This window comes from Carassius auratus, chromosome 9, assembly GCF_003368295.1.
Source record: "Carassius auratus strain Wakin chromosome 9, ASM336829v1, whole genome shotgun sequence".
Taxonomy (NCBI): Eukaryota; Metazoa; Chordata; class Actinopteri; order Cypriniformes; family Cyprinidae; genus Carassius; species Carassius auratus.
The window spans coordinates 11,463,317-11,481,529 of NC_039251.1; the positions used below are offsets into that span (position 1 = coordinate 11,463,317).

An 18,213-nucleotide genomic window follows, 5' to 3' on the forward strand; every position below is an offset into this window, starting at 1 on the left:
CATTTTTCTTTGAATAAAAAAGAAAGGTATCGTCAATCAACAATATTATTTATAAAGTTATTTTTTACTTTAAAATTTGCATTAGGTGCCTACGAAAAGCAGTAAACGCAGATATTAACCGGTTCTGTAAAGAAGTGCTTGAGTTGCTAGGTGACTGTTCTGACGCCGGAAGTGCGTGGCTACGGAAGACATGGCGAACGAGAGGGGAACAGCTGTGTCGGCTCCCTTTCAGTATATTTTACGATATTATTCGTTATTAATCCTTGCTGTTTCATCCTTTAAATTCACTTGGGCTTCAGAGGACGATACATTTCGTGCCGGACAGTCGATATTGTCTCCGGTGGCTGCAGCATCACGGGATGTTCGGTAGGAATCATATTCTGGAAAAGATGCTACCTATATTTACGTTACATGGCGAGGTTCCACAGCTGTTACGTCCTCTTGTGTTGGTTTATTCCTGTAATGTAGTGCCACATGAAGTATGTGATTAATAAAAAATATATGAGCATGGTTACGAGGCTTTAAGAGACAAATAAGAAATAAGAAAATTCTCGACTTCCCCTTTTTGTCGCATGAACCTCCAGCAACACATTAAACACCCAACCAGATGTTTCTTTATAGAATATTATAGTGGGTATTATTCAGCTTTATAATTAATATATTTTTTTTTTAATTGCCATGATTACAAGAACTCATTTTTAAATTAATATAAATACTGTAAGGTGTGAAAAGACTGTCTCTCTGTTTTATATATCTATATGCTTGATGTAATGCTGTAATACAACCCCTGGCAAAAAAGTATGGAATCACCCCTCTCAGAAGATGTTCATTCAAATGTTTAATTGTGTAGAGAAAAAACCAAGCACATATATGCCACAAAACAATTTTCACTCAACAAAACAATATTCTGGCTGTATAAAACACTTAAAAAAACAACAAAGAAAGATAACTATAGTCAATTACAAGTGTTTTTACAGATCAAACAGAGGAAAAAAATATGGAATCACACAAATCACCATGCACTTTGCATTTCTAAAACAAACACCTGTATCTGAATACAACTGCTAATTAGTCTGCAGTTAAAAAAGAGTGCTTTCACACATTAGTGATGTGTTGAACCAAGATTATTGACATAACTCATGGCTTCAACACGAGAGATGTCAGTTGAAACAAAGGAGAGGATTATCAAACTTCTCAAAGAAGGTAAATCTTCACGGAATGTTGCAAAAAATGTTGGTTGTTCCCAGTCAGCTGTGTCTAAAATCTGGACCAAGTACAAATCAAATGGAAAGGTTGTAAAAGGGAAGCGTACTGGTAGACCAAGAAAGACATCAAAGCGCCAAGACAGAAAACTTAAAAGCAATATGCCTTGAAAACAGAAAATGCACAACAAAACAAATGAGGAACAAATGGGCAGAAAGTGGAGTTCATGTCTGTGACCGGACTGTAAGAAATTGCCTAAAAGAAATGGGATTTACATACAGAAAAGCCAAACGAAAACCATCATTAACATCTAAACAGAAAAAAAAACAAGGTTTCAGTGGGCTAAAGAAAGACAATCTTGGACTGTGGATGACTGGATGAGAGTTATATTCAGTGATGAATCACGAATCTGCATTGGGCAGGGTGATGATGCTGGAACTTTTGTTTGGTGCCGTTCCAATTTAATTTATGAAGACAACTGCCTGAAGAAAACATGCAAATTTCCACAATCATTAATGATATGGGGTTGTATGTCAGGTAAAGGTATGGGAGAGATGACAGTCATTACATCGTCTATAAATGCACAAGTTTATGTTGAGATTTTGGACACTTTTCTTATTCCATCAATTGAAAGGATGTTTGGTGATGGTAGTATCATTTTTCAGGATGATAATGCATCGTGCCATAGGGCAAAATCTGTGAAAACATTTCTACAGGAAAGACATATAATGTCAATGGCATGGCCTGCAAATAGTCCGGACCTCAATTCAATTGAAAATCTGTGGTGGAAATTAAAGAAAATGGTCCACGACAAGGCTCCAACCTGCAAAGCTGATCTGGCAACTGCAATAAGATAAAGCTGGAGACAGATTGATGAAGTATACTGTTTGTCATTAGTTAAATCCATGCCTCAGAGAATTCAAGCTGTTATAAAAGCCAGAGGTGGTGCAACAAAGTACTAGTAGTGTTTTTATTTGGTGATTCCATATAATTTTCCTCAGATTTGTGTGATTCCATATTTTTTTCCTCTGTTTGATCTGTAAAAACACTTGTAATTGACTATAGTTATCTTTCTTTGTTGTTTTTTTAAGTGTTTTATACAGCCAGAATATTGTTTTGTTGAGTGAAAATTGTTTTGTGGCATATATGTGCTTGGTTTTTTCTCTACACAATTAAACATTTGAATGAACATCTTCTGAGAGGGGTGATTCCATACTTTTTGCCAGGGGTTGTATAACACGTACATTTATAATTTTAATATAAAACCGTATTTGTTTGTAACATTTTGGTTGGATAAAGGACAAAAAAAAAAATCAATAGGAACCAGGAATATTTAGCACTTTTTGTGTTAATTGTGATAGCAGTCTGAGAAATATGTTGATATTAAAAACGCATTTAGTTCGGTATTGAATAAAAATAATACATTTGGTATTGAAAAGTATGGGGAAGCAATATAAAAACGTGTTTTGTTTGAAACATTTCAGTTGGAGGAAGTACCAAAAAAAGAAGAAGAAGATTTTATATATATATATATATATATATATATATATATATATATATATATATTAGGAAAAATTTAATTGGTCAAATTGTTTTTTTTCTTTTATGATTGCATTTTAGAGAGAAGTAGTTTTTTACAATATTAAGCATTTTGATTAAAGAAAATAAAAAAATAAAGAATCACCTAGAATATTTCATAGTAAATGTAATGGAAAATTTGTTTTATCTTATTTAGGCGATAATTTTCAAAAGTCTGAATTGAAAGTATTTAAAGTTCGTTATTTTTATTAAATTGTTTGTGCACACATTAATATGTCCTGCACAGCACAGTAGGGATGATCATGTTATTATTCCCAGATACCTCCTATATGACATAAATCCACCCGAGGGCTTCAATCTTCGCCGAGATGTGTACATTCGCATGGCCTCTTTGCTGAAGACACTGAGGAAAGAGGGCGACTGGGTGCTAGTGCTGCCTCCATGGGGTCGTCTTTATCACTGGCAGAGCCCTGATATACATCAGGTTCGCATCCCTTGGGGGGAATTCTTCAGCATAACCAGCCTGCAGGCTAACATACCAGTCATTGAGTATGAGGAGTTTATTGCTGGTGAGTCATGCTGTTTTTGTTTGTTTGTTTGTTTGAGAGATTACAATAATGCGTGATTATTAAGCTTTATTTAACTGTCATTAATTTAATCAGACAGGAGGAATGTTGGAGAAATGACTTACATTGTGTGCAGTTCCATATGATGACGCTAGTGGCACAGAAAATACTTCACCAATCCGGACAGTTTGCATGACTGTCTAGTTAGTCATATGAGAGAATTTTTCACTCTGAAATTATTAGTAAATTCCACGATTAATTTAATTTTGTAATGGAAAGACTGAAATAGTATTTTCATCTCAAACCATTCTGCTCCAGTAAATTTTTACAGTGTCGTATTTAAATATAAGTAGGAGCACTGCATTAATAAAAAACTGATTCCCACATTCTGTGTCTTTATTGCTGATCTCAGAGTCTGGGGGTCCCTTCATTGACCAGATCCTTGTGCTACAGAGCTATGCCGAGGGCTGGACAGATGGGAAATGGGAGGAGAAAGTGGATGAACGACCATGCATAGAAAAGCTGATGTACTCAAAAGACAAACAGGGTTATTACAGGTAATGGCTTAAAATCACAGGTTTAGCCAGTTCATATACAAACACACACACACGCATAGATTTTAATCCCACTCATGTCATTCCAAACTGATACGTTGTTGTTTTTCTCCTTTGGATTACTCCATACTCGTCATGGTACAGTACCATTCAAAGGTTTGGGGTTGGAAATCATTTTTTAAAAATGTTTTTTGAAAGAAGTCTCTTATGCTTATGCTTATGCTTATGAATTCAGCAGTGTCCCATGATCCTTCCGAACACTTCTAATATGCTGGTTTAGTGCTCAAGAAAAATTTCCTTACTATTATTAAATGTTAAAAACAGCTGTGCTGATTAGTATGTTTATTATTTAATTATTTTCAGTATTTTTTTGATGAATAGAAAATCCAAAAGAACATGCTGAAATACTTTTTACATGATATGGACTTTTGTTGTAACATTATAAAAATCTTTACTGCTACTTTTGATGAATCTTGGTTAAAAATTTCTTAAATAAAATCAAATATTATGTATTATAAATACCCCAACCACTGGAGTAGTAATGTATGTCCATATAACTTATGCATAATATGTCTTCTGAAGTCAGACAATGGCTTTGTAAGAGAGACAAACCGAAATTTAAAGGGATAGTTTGTGTGATCGATTACTCGCCTTCATGTTCTTTCAGTGTATGATTTTCTTTGTTCTGTTGAATGCCAAAGAATATATTTAGAACTTTTGTCCAATGCAAAAAAAAAAAAAAAGTCCAAACAAACAACATTCTTTAAAATATAATCTTTTGTGTTGCACAGAAAAAAGAAATGCGTATGAAATGATATTCACTCTTTTTTTCTTTTTCTCCAGAGGTTGGTTTTGGGGTTATGAGGAGACCAGAGCATTAAATGTCACCTGCTTATCTGCTCAGGGACATGCCTCTATTTTGGCTCCTGTCTTACAAAATAACTTAACCACCACGTAAGTCACTTTGGAAGTAAGTTTGAATTCAAATAGCTTTTAAATGCAAATGGGTTCCTATTCTGTACATGTGCTGTCACTGAACCACAGGTCAGTAATGCTGGACAGAGCTGAAACTGTCCTCCATGATCACTATGCCGGGAAGGACTACTGGGATGTAAGTCCAGAAATTAATTTTCTCAAGCTTTTTAAATAATTTGGCTAAAAATATAGTAATAATGAGGCTTTTTGAAAGATATCTCACCCATCTTATTTTATTGGTTCTACAGACACGGCGAAGTATGGTGTTTGCCAAACACTTGCGTATCATAGGAGACGAGTTTAGGGCCAAGTATCTCAACTCCACAGATAAACAGGACCAGACTCCGTACAACGAAGACTGGACCCGAATGAAAGTATGTTTCACTTGCATTAAATCTCTCCTCTCCTCGTTCAAACACAGAAAGTGCTGATGTCATTGCTACCAGCATAATAGATATAGTCAAACTGGTGTTTATGCAACACGATGAAGGATTTGAGCTTCATCAGACCTTTAGTTCACGTGTCAAGACAGTGCATTTCTGGAATGTGTTTTACACTCACGCTCATTTGAGTGTGACAAAGCCAGTCATATTTGTTGCGTGAACTTTTGTACACAGAACAGGCTGGGCAGTGCTAAGGGAGGCCCTTACCTGGGAGTCCACTTGCGTAGGAAGGACTTCATCTGGGGGCACAGAGAAGATGTGCCCAGCCTCAAAGGAGCAGTGAAGAAGATCCGTAGTCTCATGAAGAAGCACAAGCTTCAACAAGTCTTTGTTGCCACAGATGCAGACGGAGAAGGTACAGACACGATTAAAAAGGGAGAAAAAAGTAAAACAGCAATAATGTACAAATTATTTAAGCAATCATTAAGACTCTTTTTTTGTGTGTGTGTGTGTGTGTGAAAAAACATTCACTAAAAAATCGATGAGTAATCTTTGACAGAACAGTTCATTTGAAAAAAATGTGAAACATTTTAGTTATTGTTTTTACAAAAACCTCATTTGTTTCTGTTCAGCACAAAACACTTAAAAACATAAAAAAATAAATAAATTATGCACTCCTAACAAACACAGTTAAAGCATAATTTATATGATTTGTGTACTATATTAAGCATATTAACTTGTATAAGTCTTCTGAAGCCGTCCAACAGCTTTGTATAAGGAAATGGCAATTTTGGGAAAAGTAGTGTACAGTAGTCGTGTATACTGTATATATGTATTTGTATGCTAGATCAGGCATTTCCTCCTTTTAGAGCTAACTAAACTGAAAAGGATGCTACCTGAGATGATACGATACGAGCCCACCTGGGAGGACCTGGAGCTCCTGAAGGATGGAGGGGTGGCCATCATAGACCAGTGGATTTGTGCTCATTCTAGGTATTGAATCACACCCTTTTTTCGTCAACAACAAAGCGGTTACTGAATGACACTGTGTTTTTTTATGCTTCAGGCGGACAAAAGCTGCCTTATCAGCTGTGTTGAAAGATGAATCACCTACTTAGAAATAGCTGTTGTTCAAACCAGTTGAGATTTTTCTGTTAGTGTTTTTTTAATCTCTTTTATTGACTTTAATTTTTCTTTGTCAGTGCTGTCTCTAGAAGATTAAGTTGACAGAGTATCAGTGTTAGAGGAAATTATACTATTTTGTTTTAATTTAAAGCATGTATTGAAAATTGACTATTTTTTGGTGAAAAAAAGTCAAAAGTCAGAATTAAATCCTTAATTTTAAAAGTTTTTATGAGTAAGGATTATTAGTAATTTGATTTTTTTCTGTTTTGTTGCATCGGGTGTGACTCAAGAGATTCTTTCCATTAAAAAAAATTATGGCCCTATGACATAATGGCTTAATTATTTCCATCAACTCAGGTATTTGGTTTACTGGAAAGAATGCTCATTGTTTCATATGACAACCTTTGGTCCTACCTATCACATGCTGTTGTGTGGCATTTTATTCCAAATTCATCATACATCAATCTTTTTTAATGAGACTGCGGCTTATGTCTTTTGTTAAAGCAGCTATACATAACTCACTCACATTTGTGTTGTTTTTGTCAGGTATTTCATTGGGACATCAGTTTCAACGTTCTCTTTCAGAATACACGAGGAAAGGGAGATCCTAGGTTTCGATCCTAAAACCACCTATAACCGATTCTGTGGCGACGATGAGAAAGAATGTGAACAACCAACACACTGGAAAATTGTCTACTGATCACACAGAAAACTGTTTTAATAATGCTGGTTATACAGACTGTAACTGATTTCTCAGATTTAAGAGGATTTTCTATTTTTATTTTAATGTTTTTGCCGACTATTTCGAAAATACAATCTTAGAAAGGAATAGTTTGCCCAAAAATGAAATTTCATGAATATTTACTCATTTTCAAGTCATCCAAGATGTGGAAGAATTTGTTTCTTCATCAGAAAAGATCAGGAAAAATGTAGCATTATTTCACGTGTTCACCAGTGGCTCCTCTGCATCAAATGGGTGCCGTCAGAATAAGTTCAAAGAGCTGATTATCACATCACATCACAGTAATGCACAAGAAATCCACACATGTCCAGTATATCCAGTATTAAAACTTTGTGAAGAAAGAAGTTTTTTGTAAGTAAAAAAGATGTCTTTAAGATGTTTTTAACTTCTAACTGTTGTTCACAGCAAAAAAACATCTTCTATCCACAATATTGCTTTCTCCAATGAAATCATGGATGGCCTGAGGGTGAATCATTTTTCAGCAAATTTTCATTTAAGGGTGTACTTGTCTAAAGGCAGAGCCAATGGCTTGTCATTACATAACAAATTAGGCCTTTGTAAGTTAAGGAAGGTAAAGTGAGACATAAGTGAAATATATCAGATGGCTTTTATCTCATATCCTGTGTTAGATGTGGAATTTGTGTATGCTGCTCCTCTGTTCTCACGCTTATCTGATTCGGGTTGTTGATCCTCAGGATGAACTGTGTATGACACTGTGATCAAACCTTTTATGAAAATGGTCAACATGATTTTCACCCCGTTCCTGTCTTTGAAGTGCTACTTGACAACTATTTTTGTCTCAAAGAAAAATTATGCCTTTGACAAACAACATGTATGAAAATGCAGTGATAGTGTTTATTTGATGTTTCTGTCAGTATTGTGCCTGTCTGTTATTTGGACAAACAAAAATAGTGCTTTCCCAGACTTTGCCATACAGTGTATTTACATTCAGTATTGTTTTTAATCCTTCCGTAAAATGAGTCAAAAATTTCCGGGAGGTGTGACAAAGCATGTTATCAAAAATTGCAGTCTGAAAGATAAGCCTCCGGGACTCGATGACAAGCAGTTGGAGTCTTTTGTTTTGTATATTTTTAATGTTGTTCAGAAATGTACATTTATGTTCACCACTACCATTCAAAGATGTACTGTATATTAATCTGTGCCGTTTTTATATAAACGTTTTCTTGAAGTTTTTCTTTTCTTTTTCTAAATGAAATTTGATTACTTTTAATGTTGTTTATTTTGTTGCTTACTTTTCTGAAAAGAGCTTCCTTATAAGGATTTCAACTGAAAAAGTGCCTTCGAGTCCTAGTATATGTCCGTTATTCTATTATATACCTGCTAGATACATTATAGCTGTAGGTAAATTTGCTGTAGGGTTTGTTCATTTTTACGTGAATCTGGTTTTGTATGATGCCAATCTTTCCGGCTCAAAGCTATACTGATCGTTTTACTTCAGCTTGTGGGTGGAGACAATGCTTTGTTGCTCTTATTCTCACAGAAAAGAGGGCAGCATGAGATGCTTTTCAGTCTTTTGTTCTGTTGACGCTTCTGGTAAACTTTCCAAGTTAGGTTTCACAGTTTTAAGTCTCTTATTGCAACAATATCATGTTATGTGGATCCTAATCTATGTGGATCCTAATCTTGTTCATTACTACAATCAGCTTTACAACTGATTAACATATGTTAGTTGATCAATTCCAGAGTAATGCATGTACTTTTATTGTCTTTTTCTTTTTAAAATGTAACCTAAAGACAAATGGAAGTTTTATGAACATTTTATGAACTTCACAACCTATACAACCACAATGACTTAACAAAAACACTGAATGTGATTGATCTCTAGGTCAGATGAATTTTTTTCAACCAGTCTTTTAACCACAGTTGAATGTAATCATGAAAAGGCTGAGAAGAAAACGTGAATAACCTGTTCAGTTGGTAACATACAAAACCTTTTTTTGGCCAAAATATTGAAAGAATTTTAGTTGATCCCACCTTTATCATGTATGGGGGGGTTATCCCTTTAAATTTCAATAAAAGCCCCCTGTAGCGATTCCATGTGATTTCAAATGTAACAAACTTTTTTCTTGTACTTGTAGGTGGAAGATGGTATGCATTGTGCAAAGTTTCCTTACTTTAGCAAAGGAAAACTAGTCTCCTACTGGTTCATTTCTAAATCCAACTATGTTTTTCTTTACAAATACTCATTTTGTGCTTCTAATTTGTGACCATCATTTGTTTTGTTCTTTCTCTGTGCTTGTCACTAACCACTCAGCGCTGACAAACTAAAGCATCTGCCTGCACATTTTCTGTTTCTTCGCGATTAGCAGACGTGAGAAAAAAAGTGTTTATTATGTTTGAAATCTGGATATTTATCATACAAAAATGCATGGATTCACAAAAGGGGGACTTTATTCACCACCCAGAGCCAGCCATGTGACGGACGTTTAATTTTCATTCTCGGGTGAACTAACCCTTTAACCTCTGTAAAAAAAAATCTGGCTTACTCAGATATAGCATACAGTAAATATGATACTGGAATTTTAAATTTCACTCTTGAAACCTTCCCAACCTGACATAAATATTTATTTCCTCAATAACAATATCTGATTGAATAGCGCATGAGTAGCCTTATAAGACAGGTCTGTATTTGAGACCAACATTGGGTCTTATTTTTAGTCTGTGTTAAACTAGGTACAAGTTAAGCACAGAGCTGAAATCTTAGAAGAAGTAGCTTCTTATACTAGAAGATAGAAGCATGGGACTTTACTGTATTGTGTATTGATCCCCTTAGTTTTGGAAATGTCTTGACCCGAGTAGGCCTACACATTTCCTAGCTGTATAAAGGTGTTGAACTTTAAATAAAAAGCAAATTAAACTGCTAGTAAACGACAGATATGATTTGCGGTTCTCCTTTCAATTTACTGTAAATAATTTTTCACATCATCCAGCTACGGTTTTGTTCTCAGCTCCTGTAATTATTGAAGTGACAGAGAAACGACTTCAACTGATTCAGTCCGTTTAAGATCCTTTACTAAATTAAAGGGGTCATATGATGTTTTTTTTTTTTTAAGATAATTATTTTGTGTATTTGGTGTAACAGAACATGTTGATGCTTTACTGTTCAAAAAACACATTATTTTTCAAATGCTGTACATTATTGTAGGTCCTCTATGCCTCGTCTCTTGCATTGTTTTCTACAAAGTCCTTCCTTCCAACAATCCAGTCTGCTCTGATTGCCCAGCTGACCAATTGCATTGTGATTGGACGAACAACGCAAGCACTCGTCGGAATTGTAACACCCCTTTCCATAATCGCAAGCTTCATCTTTCAAAATAAATGTAAAGACAGTTAAAGGTACAATTTGTAAGCTATTTGCAGTAAAATATCCAAAAACAACTAGGCTAATGTTAAATCAGAAAATTCCCCTTCTAAACAGTGACACGGGGCAGTGCAGTCTCCTGTCAATGATGTTAGTTACCCTTTGTTACCTCTTTTACTGACATAGAAACCACATGACAACAGTGTCGTGGACAAATGCGGAAGTAGCTTTGCGACAATCTTCAACTAGAAAGAGATGCCGATCTCGCTTGTGTTTAACTTGACAGGTGAGTTGTTTGATTCTTATCTTTACAGAAAACTTATGCTATTATAACGATAAACAAAATTAGTATTATGGAGCATACATGCCAAACCTAGGGTATTGCGTCTCTAGACCCGCGCGAGATCGCGTCTGATCCATAGTCTGATCGCGTCTTTGCATTTACTTTGTATGTAATCTGCTCGCGCAAATCGTTGAAATCCATTAAAGCCATGATTTATCTTTCCGTCTGATTGATGGCCATCAGCGGTTGGGTAGAAGACAACAAATCCCATCATTCCACGCTCCTTAGCATCATCAAACCATGCGATTGTTATTGTTTTGGTAGTGCGCCCTCTAGTGGCAGGTCCTACAACCTGTACCTTTAATAGTGTACTTAGTTTTACCATCAGTTCAATCCTGAAAGAAAAACAAAGTCATGTGACAGACACAGTGATGAAGCTTGTATGTGTTTGCAGTACACAAACCATTGACGGTTAAGACAGCTGACTCCACTGTATGACCCTGTCTCTCTCTCTCTCTCTCACACACACACACACACGTGCGCGTGTGCACACAATGGGTAATACTTAAACTAATAACAAAACATACTTACAGTAGCTGACTCAGAAGCGCCAGAATGTCATAGCAGACTCAACTCCTCTCCTAGGTTCATGAAACGGTCATCCATTAAATGCATTGCTTGTTCTGTTGTAAGTAATCTTAAAGATTCGGAAGGCCAAATAAAGTGTTTTTACTTTTGCGTAGTTACACACAGCATCTCCCTGACACATCTCCTTGAACACTAACTGCGGTTACTGAAACCATGCCTTCTTTCATTGTGTGGACATTTGGGCGGTATGGCAGAGTCTTAATTTTGATAAAGAATATCTCTTTGGATTTGAGACTTAGTCTTTGCAATTTAACAGATCTTCTTCATGCACCAAGAGCTTGTAACACTCCAAAGAGAAAGGAAAAATAAAAAATCGCATCATATGACCCCTTTAACTAGGAAGTTATTAAACAAACAATAGTCAAAGAAGCTGCTAAAACGTTATGATTTAAAAGCTAAAGAAATGTAGCTCAACCCAATTGATTCGCTGCTAAAATGTCACATGATTTAAAAACTAGCCACACCAAAACGCTACCAAGAAATGTACTTATTTATTACTAAAAAAAAAAAAAGAGAGAGTGTCCTGATGCCTCGCAAATAGAATCTCTGAAAAAGTAATGTTTTCGTTACTGGGGAAAAAATAGCAACGCCACCACCGCATATTGTCGATGCGAAATACAGTGAAACTAAACAGTAACTACGGGAGAATTACATAAAATAAAAATAGGACGCTACTACCTTGCCAATAGACATTTTACATTATAGCTTAGATATTTTAGTAGGCTACGATGTTACCCAGGTTTGGGTATCCATTTATACATCTTGAATCTCGGCATAGCTACCTATCAAATATGAAGCACAATAATAATTTCTAGCGATTGATTTTGTCATGTCACTCATACACGAAACGCACAAAATCCCCAAACCGGTCATGCAACCTGTGGTAAACTCCCGCCTCTCACCTGTATGAGCCTTCAGAACAGAGAACAGAGCACAGCAGACTGGATTTCACTGACACCGGCGTGTACACCTGACGAGAAAAATTTTAGAATTTTCTCCTTATTAGACTCACTACATACTTGTTTCTAATTATTTTCTTTTGGTATAAATTTTTCGTCAGTTGGTGGAATACAGTATCACATGGAAAGTGCTCTTTGCTAGGAATAACCTGGCAAAATGTCTTCATTATATCAAACGCATCGGACTTTATAACGATACACCTAATCCAATCCAGACTAAACAAGGTAAATATATAACTTGATCAAATGATATTGTTTTTGAGGTATGGAACGTTTGGAGTTCTGACGTTTGCGTGTTTATTACTTTTGTAGGTGCGAAAAAAGTGAATATTTGAGATTCAGTTACGTCAGTTGTGAAATACCTATATGAGGTACAAAAAAAGGCAATTAAAAAAGCTTACATTAAATTATTTTGAGCATTTTTAGACAAATAAGCGCACTATACACAAGCAGTGAGGAAGCAACTTTAAATGATCAGCCTTTTATTATTTGTATGTGTTGTTATTGTTATAAGTTTGGTTTATTTTATTAAATCTGTTACTATTATTATTATTATAAAAAGTGGCATTTAGGGTGGATTAGACAATGTGGGACAACAAATCTTCAGTGCATTTATCTCTTCTTTTACAACATGATTGTAGAAGATTGGTGTTGAATTCAAGCAGGGGTGTAAAGTTATTGAAATCACTTGACTTTCTGGAAATTATGTCAGAAATGTGGACAAAAAAAAAAAATCAAGTACTTCTTGAGAAGTTCACTGAAATGACACTGACATAGGATTTAGACTAAATTAATGTTACGGATATAAATCTGTTATAAATAAAACAATGTTCTAAATTGTTATCAAATTATATTTGTGATGAATGTAGACATCAAAATTTGCAACAATATTCTTAAAATGTGTATTTTAAGAATATTTTCTATTTAAAGAAATCTTTGTGGTTCCACTTAAGAAAAGGATGTTTAAAAAGTGGGACAGCATGTTTTGACTAACGTGGGACAATAAAATATACTATGCTATTCAATTGATAAAATGTGCATTAAGAAGGTTAAATGCCATACATGTAATTTTGGGGCTTATATAGCAGCAATATTATTTGTTTTAAGACCCAGATTCACAATTTAGCGACTAGATAACAATGATGAATCCATGATTACCCAGGACTGCTTCTTTCTATTATGAAGTGTTTTTGCCATTATAATTTTATTAACAAAGGCTTTTGAAAAATAAAAGAAGTTAGGATAACACTTTATTTTAGTTGCCAGTTATCACTATCACCTATTTGCTTATTAGCATGTCTATTATTAACATATAGGTTGTTTATTAATACTTATAAAGCACTTATTCTGCAAGAACATATTCTACATTCCTACCCCAAACCTTAACTTAACAACTACCTTACTAACTATTAATAAGCAGCAAATTGGGAGTTTATTTGAGGCAAAATTATAGTTGCCATCATCTCTTGTATGAATCCTAGTTACCACGGAAAGAGAAACAAATACAGACATAATTAGCATAGCTGCTGTTCCAGTAAAATTAATTAGTTTAACCCAAGCTAAAGAATAAGAATGTGCATTTGATCAGATACAAATGTGTGTGTCTGAACCATGAACATTATCAGGAAGGCTATTCCAGAGTTTGGGAGCCAAATGTGAAAAAGTTCTACCTCCTTTAGTGGACTTTGCTATCCTAGGAGATACCCAAAGTCCAGCGTTTTGTGACCTTAGGGAGCGTGATGGACTATAGTGTGTTATAGGCTAGCTAATCCATTTAAGGCCTTATAGGTAAGTAATAATCATTTGTAAGTGATACAGAACTTAATAGGTAGCCAGTGCAGAGACTGTAAAATTAGGGTAATATGATCATATTTTCTTGACCTGGTAAGAACTGTAGCCGCTGCATTTTGGACTACCTGTAGCTTGTTTATTGACGAAGCAGGACAACCACCTAGAATTGCATTACAATAGCTCAGTCTAGAGGTCATGAATGCATGAACTAGCTTTTCTGCATCAGAAACAGGTAGCATATTTCGTAGCTTGACAATGTTTCTAAGATGGAAAAATGCTGTTTTAGTAAAATGGGAAATGTGGTTTTCAAAAGACAAGTTGCTGTCTAGTATAACACCCAGATTTTTGACTGTAGAGGAAATAACAGTACATCCATCTAGTTTCAAACTGTAGTCTACTGGATTCTGTGTACTGTTTTTTGGTTCAATAAGTAATACCTCTGTCTTAACCAAATTTAATAGGGAGAAATTATTGGTCATGCAATCTTTTACATTTTCAACACATTCCTTTAGTTTAGATAATTTATAAGTTTCATCTGGTCTCATTGATATATATAGCTGAGATTCATTAGCATAACAGTGGAAAGTAATCCTGTATTTTCTAATAATATAAGAAAGGGGCAACATGTATATTGAAAATAGAAGGGGACCTAGGACAGATCCTTGTGTCACTCCATGTTTTACTGGTGATAAATGAGATGACTCCCCATTTAAATAAACAAAATGGTAGTGATCGGACAGGTAGGATCTAAACCATCTTAGAGCCTGTCCTTGAATACCTGTATAGTTTTGTAATCGATCTATGAGTATGTCATGATCTATGCTGTCGAATGCCGTATAAGATCAAGTAAAACTAGCAATGAGATGCAGCCTTGGTCTGACGCAGGAAGCAAGTAATTTGTAATTTTAACATTTGCAGTTTCTGTGCTATGGTGTGGCCTGAAACCTGACTGAAATTCTTCATACAGATAATTTATTTTGCAGGAAGGACACACAACTTTTTCAAAAACGTTAGACATAAATGGAAGATTTGAAAGGGGGCTATAATTTGCCAGTTCACTTGGATCTAGTTGTGGTTTCTTAATAAGTGGCTTAATTACCACCAGCTTGAATGGTTTTGTGATTTGGGGTTTTGGTTTTGGGACGTGACCTAAAGATAACAACGAGTTAATGATATTGAGAAGCAGTTCTTCTTCTACAGGTAACAACTCTTTCAGTAGTTTAGTGGGTAAAGGATATAATAAATCATGTTATTGGTTTATTTTCAGTGATAAGTTTATTTATCTCTTCCTATCCTATAGTTGTAAAGCACTGCAGTTTATCTTTGGGTGTGATGGATGAAACTGAAGTGTTAGATGATGTAGAATCTACATTTGTTATTATATTTCTGATGTTATCTATTTTATCAGTGAAGGAATTTGTACTCCGTCATTACCATTAAACGGTGATGGAATATTTGTATTATGTATATATATATATATATATATATATATATATATATATATATATATATATATATATATATATATATATATATATATATATATATATATATATATATATATATATATTTATATATATATATATTCATGTTCAATCCATGGTAAGCATGGTTAGCTTTTAATAGTACAATGATTAATTATCATAACGTGTGCCCTACTTTACCTGCTGTTGACTTTATGCAGTACAGTTTTCAACTAAAACATTTTTCAGAATGATACATACATTTTTGGTAGTTAATTATTAATGCCCTTTATGTTTAAATGCTTCTTGATATTAAAGTGCAACTGATTATGAAATTTTATTATCTAATTGTTACCTGGGGTCCCACTTCTGCTAAACATAACATAACATAACATAACATAACATAACATAACATAACATAATATAATATAATATAATATAATATAATATAATATAATATAAATTTTGCTGAATACATACTTATTTTCTAGGTCTGAATCCATGCTGGAATTAGTGATTTTTATTTCTACTTTTTAAAACTGAATTTTACTCGTCTTTCATTTCTAGCAGCACATCTCCTCTGATGGCCTCCTTCTTACAACAGTTAAGACTACTTCTCTGGAAAAATGGCCTCAGCGTCATCCGGCAGCCCGTGAGTAAACCTGCACACCTGTACATTTAAACAACAACAACAATTGGATAAGCTGTGCTTTATCCCTTTAATATTCTCTGTGTCCTTAAAACCTTATTCAGTTACTCTCATTTTAAGTTATTCTATACATACAGTATGCATATCCTATGATATGTTTAGATGATTGTACATAAGTACAGACAGTAATATCTAAAAAAGGTGAGCTATATATGTAAGCATAGTAGTAATCCTTAATAGTCCAGTTATTGGTTTTGATTTTATTTTATTCTGAGATTAATAACCATGAACAATATAGCCAACAGTAAAATCTGACTGCATATTTGTTTGTTGATTTTTTCAGACCTGGTCGGTGGCTCTCCTTGTCTGGCCACTTGTGATATTCATTATCTTGGCGGTCACCCGTTCACAGTTTCCACCAAAACTCAAAGACACATGTACGTACACATCATCCTTTATTTAGACTGCAAAAGGAAGCCATCTGTCTAAGTTTGTTGTGATCTCAGTGGCGTGACAGTGACTGAAGGCATTCTCAGTTGGTTAGAGATGGTGTAAGGTCATGTTTAGGGTTCTGTGCTTCTGACAAAAGAGTTGCGGGTTCAGTCCTGAGAAGGTCTGAGTCAGAAGCTGTGGAGTTAATGAGTTCACAATCCTGCATTATTACAATTATGCCCTTGAGCAAAACACTTATTCTCAGGTTATCCCATAAGGACTGTCATCGCACTTGTCTGCAAAGAATAGTTACAAAGCTGGTTTGATTCATAGCTTAATGGAAATATGTAGCTTATATGTATTTTACTTCATTTTCCTTGCTTTATTAATCTTAAGTAGGCTGATGTCATCTCTTGAGAACATTTGATGTTAACCACCATGTCGTACTTGGGAATGTTCTAGACTAGTGTTTTATTTCTACAGTACATAATGGATGGCCAACTGCTAATCTCCCAATCTCCATTATTCGTGTTAAATGTTTAATTATTAGTATGCCTCCAGGTTTCTTTAAATATGATTTGGGATTAACTGGTTTAAAGATGTATTCTGTGCATTTATGTAATCTTTCTTTTTAAATGGGTCATATGATGCAATTTCAAGTTTTCTTTTCTATTTGGAGTGTTACAAGCTGATTGTGCTTAGATAAGATCCCTGAAGCCGCAAAGACTGAAGTCTCAAAATAAAAGAGATATTCTTTATCAAAGTTAAGAAATTGCAACACCCCTCTAAAACGGCTCATTCAAACATGCCCCCCACATATCTATATTACTACGTGGAAATATTGGTGTAATGCCACCGAAATGTTCACGACAATTTGGCGCTTCTGAATCAGCTACTGTAAGTATGTTTTGTTATCAGTTTAAGTATTTGCTGCTGAATGTTCAAATACAGAGTTTTGCACGTCCTGTGTGTGTGTGTGTGTGTGTGTGTGAGAGAGAGAGAGAAAGAGAGAGAGAAAGAGAGAGAGAAAGAGAGAGAGAGAGAGACAATGGAGTCAGCTGTTAACTGTCCGTGGCTTATGTACTGTAAACACATATGAGCTTCATCACCGTCGGTCACGTAACTCTGTTCCCCTTTGGGCTTGAACTGATGGTAATACTATTGACATTATTAACTGTCTTTACATTTATTTTGAAAGAAGAATCTTGCAATTATGGAATTGAGCATTACATTTCAGATGAGTGCTTATGGTTTTCAGCCAATAACAATGCACTGGGTCAGCCGGCCAATAAGAGCAGATTGCGCTTGTCAGAAGTAGGGACTTGAAAATGACGCATTTGAGAGAGACAATAATGTACAGTATTTGAAAAATAATGTGTTTTTTTTTTTACATTAAAGCATGTCAACATATTCTGTTACACCAAATACACAAAATAATGATCTTTAAAAAAGCATCATATGACCCCCTTAAGCTGGAGGACCTTTGGGAGTTTTCTGTTATTTCATATTTTTCTCTTGAGGATTGGGTTGTTAAGCCTGGTCTAGCTCCCTTATGCCTTGTACTATTCTGTACAGGCAG

At 34.9% G+C, this 18,213-nt stretch overlaps 2 protein-coding genes across 3 annotated transcripts in view; both read left to right on the plus strand.

The window, feature by feature from the left end:
* The first annotated feature begins 51 nt into the window (after nt 1-51).
* LOC113108367 (GDP-fucose protein O-fucosyltransferase 2) lies at nt 52-8,276 on the plus strand. Its single transcript, XM_026271442.1, has 9 exons — nt 52-366; nt 3,061-3,311; nt 3,721-3,865; nt 4,706-4,816; nt 4,907-4,973; nt 5,086-5,211; nt 5,455-5,635; nt 6,090-6,213; nt 6,892-8,276. The coding sequence occupies exons 1-9, from the start codon at nt 191-193 to the stop codon at nt 7,043-7,045; spliced, it is 1,335 nt and encodes a 444-aa protein (XP_026127227.1). The 5' UTR covers nt 52-190; the 3' UTR covers nt 7,046-8,276.
* Nucleotides 8,277-12,273: 3,997 nt separating this feature from the next.
* LOC113108370 (uncharacterized) overlaps nt 12,274-18,213 on the plus strand; it is a 66,778-nt gene continuing 60,838 nt past the window's right edge. Inside the window, exons 1-3 of one of the 2 annotated variants that reach the window (XM_026271445.1) lie at nt 12,274-12,524; nt 16,121-16,205; nt 16,546-16,639. In XM_026271445.1, coding sequence (XP_026127230.1) covers nt 16,137-16,205; nt 16,546-16,639 — 163 coding nt within the window. In that variant the 5' untranslated portion in view covers nt 12,274-12,524; nt 16,121-16,136. The remainder of the gene's footprint in view (nt 12,525-16,120; nt 16,206-16,545; nt 16,640-18,213) is intronic. The other variant, XM_026271446.1, reaches the window with a different exon arrangement.